The 9,339-nt window shown below is 35.0% G+C and overlaps 1 protein-coding gene and 1 long non-coding RNA gene across 2 annotated transcripts; both read left to right on the top strand.

The window, feature by feature from the left end:
* On the top strand, positions 1-2,398 carry LOC114293416 (MOB kinase activator-like 1A). The gene is made up of 4 exons (XM_028237481.2): positions 1-48; positions 1,563-1,710; positions 1,895-2,058; positions 2,316-2,398. Exons 1-4 carry the CDS (start codon positions 1-3, stop codon positions 2,388-2,390), a joined length of 435 nt encoding a protein of 144 aa, XP_028093282.2. The 3' UTR covers positions 2,391-2,398.
* A 2,903-nt stretch (positions 2,399-5,301) lies between these two features.
* LOC114269191 (uncharacterized) lies at positions 5,302-5,863 on the top strand. The gene is made up of 3 exons (XR_003631534.2): positions 5,302-5,438; positions 5,553-5,607; positions 5,748-5,863. It is a non-coding gene; the product is annotated as an uncharacterized LOC114269191 (long non-coding RNA).
* The last annotated feature ends 3,476 nt before the right edge of the window (positions 5,864-9,339 follow it).

Raw genomic sequence — 9,339 nt, forward strand, 5'->3', positions numbered from 1 at the left:
ATGCCAGTAGAACTCAAATGCTCGCCTTCAAGTGGATTATGCTTTCAAGTAACTCTTGGGCCAAGGCATGTACTCTCATGCACACTACTTGACTTAACAAACGTCGAGGTCAAGTACTTGGGGTTAATTATGCAGATCATGCTTCTCCAATCAGCTCTACACATAACCTCACACATGATTTGCAGCAAATAGTCAACATGGGGGTGCATACAAAATAATGGACCCATTTCTATTAGCATAAGTTATAGTTTCCTCTGCTCGCTACCAATTTTGGATCCCTTTCGCAAAGTACATCTTGTAATTTTTACAAATTTTAAAATACTTACAGACTAAATTGCTTTTTGATCAATTTTGTATATTTGATTTGCGATGCAATGAGAATATAGATTAATTTTTTTAAAATTTATAGATATTATATTTATTTATTAAATAATATTGTAAGAAAATAGTGTATTTGAATTTGAACAAAGGAGCCTTTGTAGTTTTTTAGCTGGTCAATTTCTTTGAAAACTTTTCATTTTGTTTTGAGGACGAAGGCTTTCGTTGCCGTGTCATGTCTATTTCTTTTGGGGTAAATTTATGTCAGTGTGTCTAAGTAGTGTTGTATTTGTGTCTTTATCTGTGTCCATGATTCTTAGTTGCCGGGCAAAGAAAACCCTATTAGACTTTTCCAGGATTGCTTGAATGACTTAGGTTTCGTTTGGGATGTGAGTTGATTTTTTAGTTTTTTGGTTATTTTAGCCTGGGCTAAAAAGTTTCATTTAGGATGGTTTTTTTTTAGCTTTTTTGATTTCTGTGAGAAAAAGTTGAAATTATGGTTTAGATGTGACATATTATTTCATTGACTTTTTAACTTATTTTGTCTTTTTAGCCCCAAAAATCCTCATGCCAAGCGTGGGCTGAGCATGTCAATGGAATGATTACCAACACGAATCCGGATCCTCGGCCGCCCTTCTCTTCGGCCGTACCCAGCAGCCCCCCAAAACGACGTCGTTTTGGGGGTTTTTTCGTTTTTTTTTTTTTTTTTTTTTTTTTTTTCCTTCTTCGCAGAACCAGAGGAGAGGGGAGGGGAGGGGAGGGGAGGGGAAGAAGAGAGAGAGGAAGGGGAGGGGAGGGGGTCCGGATTTGCCGAAGACTCGCCGTCGCAGGTCGTCGAGCTCGCCGTCACAGGTCGTCGAGCTCGCCAGCCGTCCGATCGTCACCCGATCCGCCTCCGGCCCGCCTCCGCCTCCTCCTCCTCCTCCTCCTCCTCCTCCTCCCTCGGTGATTATGGCCCCCTCCAGTCCGGCCCACCGGCGGCGACCTCTTCTTCTCCCTTTCTCTCTCTCTTCTTCCCCTCCCCTCCCCCTCTCTCTCTTCTTCCCCTCCCCTCCCCTCCCCTCTGGTTCTGTTCGAACGAGGAAGAAGAAAGAAAAAAAAAAAAAATCAAAAAAACCCCCAAAATGACGTCGTTTTGGGGGGCTGCTGGGACGGCCGCCGAGAAGGGCGGCCGAGAATCCGGACTCTACCAACACAGCATAGTTTTATAATTTTACAGTTTGCCAATTCCTGACTGCTTGTAGATAAAACTTTACAGGTACGAGTACAGATGGGCTGATGGGGTACAAATCAAGAAACCAATTGAAGTTTCAACTCCAAAAAATGTTGAATACTTGATGAACTGGATCGAATCTCAATTAGATGATGAATCCATATTTCCTCAAAGGCTTGGTAATATATGGTTTTGATTTGTTCCCTTACTCATTATTAATCTTTTTTTGATAAAAGTCAAAGACAGTATCTTCTCGAAGAACCTTTTGAGTTTAATTTTTGTATTATTGATTATGCTTTTTGTCCGGTTCGGTCTGTTCTGTTCCCTTTAGTTTATGTTTATTCTTTATTCTAAATTTTGTAGGTGCCCCCTTTCCTCCCAACTTCAAAGAAGTTGTGAAAACTATATTCAAACCCCTGTTCCGTGTTTATGCTCATATGTATCACTCTCATTTCCAGAAGATTGTAAGTCTTAAAGAGGAGGCCCATCTAAATACCTGCTTCAAGCATTTCATATTGTTTACCTGTGTAAGTATGCTTCAAGTCTTGAGACTCATTTTATGTTCTTTGTTCTAAATACTTGCTTCAAGTATTTCATATTGTTTACCTGCGCAAGTATACTTCAAGTCTAGAGACTCATTTTATGTTCTTTGTTCCCTTCCAAAAACTGGTTTGAGTTTCAATTTAGAAACTGGTTGTGCAGTTTTGCTGCCTGTATATGATGACGTTCGTAACTATCATATCCTAATACTGTTTGCAAATTTCACGATATTGTTTTTATGTAGGAATTTGGATTGATTGACAAGGAGGAGCTAGCTCCACTTCAAGAGCTTGTAGAATCCATTGTTGTCCCTTACTAAACCGGTGTGCACTTTCCGATAGAATCAACTATCTAAGGGACACAATAAGCTGATGTAATAATTAAAAAAAATTGATAATCAGTGATTGACTAGTCTATGGTACATTTTGTTCAAAAAATGTACGGTACACAAAAAATCAATGGCTAGGATTGAGCCACATCATTAAAAGTGACCTGCTAAACAGGTCACTTTTTATAGTTATGAGCTAAAATCATATTTCTTCATAACTATAATCAAATTGATCATAACTTAGTCATAACCACATCTCATAACCAATACCATTTTGTTCATAACTAATATCACATATTTCATAACCACATCTCATAACCAACACCATTTTGTTCATAACTAATATCACATATTTCATAATCATAATGACATATCTCATAACCAACACCACTTTGATCATAACAAATATCACATATCTCATAACCATTGATCACATACCTCATAACTACTACCCACATAAATCATAACCACATCTCATAACGAGTCCCTTTGAGTCATAATCAACATCACATATCTCATAACCACTATTCACATATCTCGTAACCAACACCTTTTTGTCATAACCAACATCACATATCTCATAACCACTAATCACATATCTTATAATTAACACTTTTTTGCTCATAACCACACCACTTTGATCATAACCAACATCACATATCTCATAACTACTAGTCACATATCTAATAATCAACATCACATATCTCATAACCACTAGTCACATAACCAATATCTCATAACTCATAACCATTAATACATATAGCATAACCACACCCTTTGACACCACTTTGCTCATAACCATTACCCACATATCTCATAAGCACTAACACATATAGCATAACCAAACACCCTTTGACATCACTTTGCTCATAACAATTACCCACATATCTCATAACTACTAACACATATAGTATAACCAAACACCCTTTGACACCACTTTGCTCATAACCATTACTCACATATCTCATAACCACTGACACATATATATATATTGTGGCTTTGAGACGGCTTCATATATATATAGTCACAAAATGGTTTAAATAAATGCAACGTTATTTTTCTGTCACCAAAACAAAAAAAACAAAAAAAAAAGCGACGTAGTCTTACTCTTTTGAATATTTCTCTTTTCACCCATTTTTTCATCTTCCTATTTCTTTCTCTGTCTCTCTCTCTCTCTCTCACTCATCACTCTTCTCTGTCTGTCTGTCTCTCTCTTGCTCTCTGTGTCTCTGTCTTTCTCTCTCTTCTTTTTCTCTCTCATTCATCACTCTTCTTTGTCTGTCTGTCTGTCTGTCTCTTTCTCTTTGTGTTTTTCGTCCATCTCTCTTCTGTATATCTCTCTCATCTCTCTCTCTCTTCTCTTTATCTCTCTCGCTCATCTCTCTCTGTCTCTCTCTCGTTTATCTCTTTTCGCTCTTTTTTGTTCCCTCTCTCTCTCTCTCTCTGTCTATATCTTTTCACCCATTTTTTCATCTTCCTCTCTCTCTTCTCTTTCTCTCTCACACTCATCACTCTTCTCTCTCTGTCAATCTCTCTCTCTATCTCTCTGTGTCTTTCACTCATCTATCTCTTCTCTCATCTTTTTTCTCTCCCTGTCTTTTTCGCTCATCTCTCTTCTCTCTATCTCTCTCATCTTTCATCTCTCATCTCTCTCTATCTCTCGCTTATCTCTCTTCTCTCTATCTCTCTCGTTCATCTCTCTTCTGTCTATGTCTCTCCCGCTCATCTCTTTTCTCTCTTCTCTTTATCTCTCTTTCTCTCTGTCTCTCTCGTTCATATCTCTTCTCTCTCTGTCTTTTTTTCTGTCTCTCACTCTCTATCTCTTTATCTTTTTGTCTCTCTCTCCCTCTCTATCCCTTCTCTTTCTCTCTCTCTCTCTCTCTCTCTCTCTCTCTCACCCCCCACTGTGTTCGCGTTGCTCACTCTCTTCCTTCCGTCTTCTTTATTTATTGAGCTCCCTCTCGATTTATCTATCTATCTACTACAAGAAAATGTACTTTTAGCGACCACTTTCTCTCTCTCGCTCATCACTATGTCTCTGTCTCTCACTCATCTCTTTATCTTTCTCTCACCACCCATCTCCTTTACCACCTTCACCACTACTGCAAACGCTATTCCACTACTACCATTACTACCACTGTCGCCACTTCACCTCTACGACTACCATTACTACTACCATTGCCACCACTCCACTACCACCATTACCACCACTACCACTACTACTACCATTACCTCTCCTTCACCCCTGCCATTCCATCTACTCTATCGCTACCACAACTTCACCACTAATCTCTTTCGCCATCACCACCACCACCACCACCACCATCATCTCTTATCCACCACCTTCACCACTACTGTCGCTCCCTCTCCTCTACCACAAAAAATTAGTTCATGATTTTTAATAACAAAAAAAAAATGGGCCACAGAAAAATATTTTTTATTGACCACAGAAAATTAACTTTTATTTTAGTGGAAATATTTTTCATTAAAATATTACCCCTACTTCTACCAAATAAAAAATAATAATATTTTTTTTCATTAAAATAAAAAATAAAACAAATAAATTTTCAATCTTAGTAACTAAAAAAAAAGAATTTTTTTTAAAAAAAATTCATTAACTACAAAAAAATATATATTTTAACAAAAAATAAAAAAAAAATTTGACGACGGCAACCCTCGTCGCAAAAAAAAAAAGAAAAAATAATTAAACGGGGTTATTTTGTTATTTAAATTTCATTTTTGATCCCAAAAAAAAAATCTTTTTTATTTTAAATTTTTTATTCCCGCCCCTTTTTTTTTATTCCCTCCCCCCTACCCCCCCCCCAAAACAAAAAAATCCCCAATCTCAAACCCAGCATCGTCGTCAGGGGAGCAGTAGCGTCGGAGGAGGAGAAGCAACGTTGGAGCAGCAGCAGATCTTCCGATGTTGCCTGGCCTCACCAAGTCCTACCCTGTCACTCCTTCTCGTTAAAATCTACGGTCTAGATTCTCCAAAGAAGAAGCAGTCGTCGCACACACCATTAAGAAAAGTCTGAAGAAGTAGGGCTTTCTAGTTTTATATATATAGCCCTAAATCGCATCTCTGCGCTGTTTGGTTGGAACAGAGCTCTCTCTCTCTCTTGATTCTGTGTTTTTTGGTCTCCATTTCTACAGGAAATCATGGCCAAAGGTCCTGGTCTTTACACTGAAATTGGCAAGAAAGCACGAGGTTCTCTCTCTCTCTCTCTCTCTCTCTCTCTCTCTGTGTGTGTGTATGCGTGTATGAATCATGTATCTATGTTTCTTGTTGAGTTATTGGTGTGTTGATTGTATATTTTGAGTGATTTAATTGTTTAATTTTTATGCTAGATCTTCTCTACAAGGACTACCAGAGCGACCACAAGTTCACTGTCACAACCTATTCTCCAACTGGAGTTGTGAGTTTTTTGCTCATTTTCCTTTCTCAGATCTTTTTACTCACTTCATGAAGCTAGTGTTTCTATCTCTTTTTATTTGATTATATTATACGTGTGTATGTATGCTGTTATTTTCAATTTATGCTATATAGATTTGTATTTGTATATTTGTATGTATGTATGAGCATCTAATGCTAATTGTCTCAATGAAGCCAAGTGCATTATTGAATGGGGTGGACCTTTTTCATTTTAAGTGTGATTTTGGTGCTTTTGCTTTTTTGTAATTGACTTTTTTAAAAAAGAAAAAGAAAAAGTGAGACCATGAATTTTGATGGGTTTTAAGTGGTGTCTATTACTATCATCATCTTATATAGATGGCATCGCGGGCGATTTTTGAAGTATTATTATGCATTGATGCTTAGCCAATATACCTTTTTACCATATGTTTCATGATCTTGAATAGTTCTCTTAAACTTGTATAATTGACAATTGACAATGGGAATTGGTAGCATCATTGCTTGCGCATTTTATTAGTGGTTTTGGCTTATCTTATTGTCTATGTTACTGGTTTTCTTTCAGTTTGGTTCATTGATTGAATTTGGAAAGAGCTATTAGTTTACGGGTTTTCAATACATTTTAGGCATTAAATAAATTGATGACTATTCTTTTTTTACTTTTGCTAAGATGCTGAATGACAGAGGAATTGTTCAACTTAGAGCATGTTTGGTTGGGCAACATGAATTATTTTGTTTTTAACTAAAACATTCAAAATCTGCAAGTTCATAGCTGAGTTGGTTCTAAATTTGTTTAGGTTTTGAGCATAATAAATTTTGAATCTTCCAATTCTCAATAATCTGCAAGTTCATATATGAGTAATTCAAAATTTGTCCAATTTTTGAACAAAATAGTTTTGTAAAATAAGTATTAGAAGTACTATATACACAATAAATAAATAAATAAATAAAAAGTGAAAATCAAATAAATTTTAGAGTAGTTTTGTAATAGTTTTGCTACTAGGAAAAAGTTTTATTGATATGAGAAATAAGTTGAAGATCACCTGTATAGGTAATCCAATGCCAACTCTAGTTTTAACATCAAGTATGATACTTTCCATCCCATTGCATTTTCAATTCCATCGTGATTCCCTTAGCATCGCCTTCAATAATTGGAACTCCTAAAAAGATCAATAATTTTCTATCAATCCCTTAAAAAAGATTAAAAATAAAATAAAATTAATGGTCCAAATAAATTTAAATTATTTCCTTCAATTCTTGTGTCTATTCTTGAAGATGATTGACTTTACCTCTGGCCATAATAATTCCATAAAGTGAAAAATAAAATATATATATTTTTGAAGATTAAAGAAACAGAAGTTGTGGAGTGAATTCTGACTTGCTAATGTGCAATAACTTTAGACCAATCCAATCTGATAGGCCACTCTTTTCTCATTTGATTTTCTCCGAAGAATGTAATTGTAAATTGAGAAGTACAAATCTTTCCAAAATCCATGAAAGCATTGGGATAAAAATTAGTTAAAGTTCCCCATCAAAGATCAAACAGAAATCAAACAAACCTGCGAATTGTGCAGCCACAGTTCCAAGAGTCAACTTTGAAAACTTGAGAGATGATAAGATAACTGATCGATATTGTTCAAGAATTGGCTCAGCAGAACTTCGAATTAGCTTTGATGCTGCCTATGCCACCATGTGTCAAAAATGAAGTAATTTAAGTAAAAATAAAATAAAATGCTTTCATTATCATCACATTGAATCTAGTAACAAATAAAAGGGTAAACTACCAATATGTCATAATAGTTGTCATTATTAGCATCATCGATGATCTTCATTGATATAGGGTATGGTCCACATCACATCAAGTTAAATCTATACCAAACATTCAAATTCTAGGAACTTTTCTACGTAAAAATAATTTATGTTAAGCAAGAATTATAACCAAAGCCATAGTTGCTATCATTTATAATTACTCACTTTATGATATATAACTTCATGTAACTATAACATATGGATTGATGTTAGCTCAAATCATTTGGAAAATACACTCCCACATTTTTTTTATATTTTGAATTTTTTTGGAAAATAATAAATTATCACAAAAGAAGAAGAAAATTATGTGAATGTGCTTTGCTTTCTATAACGTTGAAACCATCATATTTCCTGAATGTTATGTTTGGATCATGGATTTAGCTAGGGATTTGGAAATGGAAAGGGAAAGAGAAAGGGAAAGGGAAAAGGTGTGTTGAATGTAATTATAGTTCATTGACATTTCACCCACATTTTTCCATTTCCTTTTCAAATTTCTACTCATATCCATGATCTAAACACAGCATAAAAGTTCTATCAAGATCAGAAAATCCAATAAAAATAATCCAAATCCAGTAGTCCAATAGTTCAATAGGCTGGATACAAAGTTTTCAAAAAAAATAATCCAATAGTCCATCCATTTAGAAGCTACTCAGCTTCACCTTTGACACAGGAAACTACTAGGAAATTAACCAAGTTATGATCTATCAAATACTCCAATAGTTCATCCAATCAAATAATTATTTTTTTTTGTATATATTTTTATTTAATTTTTTGTTGAAGTGGTCAAACGGTTGGTTGTGGTACATTTGTTTAAGTGTTTATTTATGTAATGGTTATTGAGACTTTGAACAAAGGTAGTAAACTTTCATCTCTGTTATTGTTTATGCAGTTTGTTAATGTCAAAAGATGTGCAAAATAATATTTTTCGTACATAGATTCTTTCTTTTCTCCCTAAATTATTAATTTCCTCACGTATTGTCTTCTTTACTAATCTATTTTAATGTTTTGTTTTTGTTTGTCATAGGTCCTCAATTTCTCCATCTTAACGTAGAAGTAAAGCTATACCCCCTCCATCCCTTCCTCTCTAGCGGTTGCATTAGAAGGTGTGTTTTTTAATTTCTTTGCTTTTAATTAATAGCAGGGCACTGGCGGGTGTGTTATTTTATTTATTTGTGCTGTCTTTTTTTATTTGTTTGTTTATTTTAATTGATAGCAGGGCACTGGCGGGTGTGCTATTTTATTTATTTGTGCAGTCTTTTTTATTTATTTGTTTATTTGTTTATTTTAATTGATAGCAGGGCACTAGCGGGTGTGCTATTTTATTTATTTGTGCTGTGTTTTTTTATTTATTTGTTTATTTTAATTGATAGCAGGACACTGGCGGGTGTGATATTTTATTTATTTGTTTCATGTTAATTGATAGTAGGTTACTTGCTTATGTTTTTTTGAATTTATTTGCTTTGAATTAATAGCAGGGCACTGGCAGGTGTGCTTTTATTTTGTGTGTTTATTTTAATTGATAGTAGGATACTTGCAGGTGTACTGTCTTTTTTTTAGAGGGAGATGATGTCACAAGAGAAAGATTGAATTCATTTTTGGTTGAACTCAAATTTGTTGAATGACATGTAAATGTTTGGAAATTCTGAACTGATACTTTTGCTTCCCACCCACGACAAAAATAAACATAATTTTGAGGAAGTAGAGAAATGTACATGTTTGAAA

This window comes from Camellia sinensis, chromosome 11, assembly GCF_055761805.1.
Source record: "Camellia sinensis isolate YWXY chromosome 11, ASM5576180v1, whole genome shotgun sequence".
Lineage (NCBI taxonomy): Eukaryota > Viridiplantae > Streptophyta > Magnoliopsida > Ericales > Theaceae > Camellia > Camellia sinensis.

What these genes read in the sequence shown, in the direction of transcription:
- LOC114293416 (XM_028237481.2), top strand. Translation starts at nt 1, where the DNA reads ATGCCAGTAGAACTCAAATGCTCGCCTTCAAGTGGATTATGCTTTCAA. An exon ending in CAAGTGGATTATGCTTTCAA is followed by an intron (nt 49 to 1,562) that starts GTAACTCTTGGG and finishes GACTGCTTGTAG; the next exon opens with ATAAAACTTTACAGGTACGA. An exon ending in CATATTTCCTCAAAGGCTTG is followed by an intron (nt 1,711 to 1,894) that starts GTAATATATGGT and finishes TAAATTTTGTAG; the next exon opens with GTGCCCCCTTTCCTCCCAAC.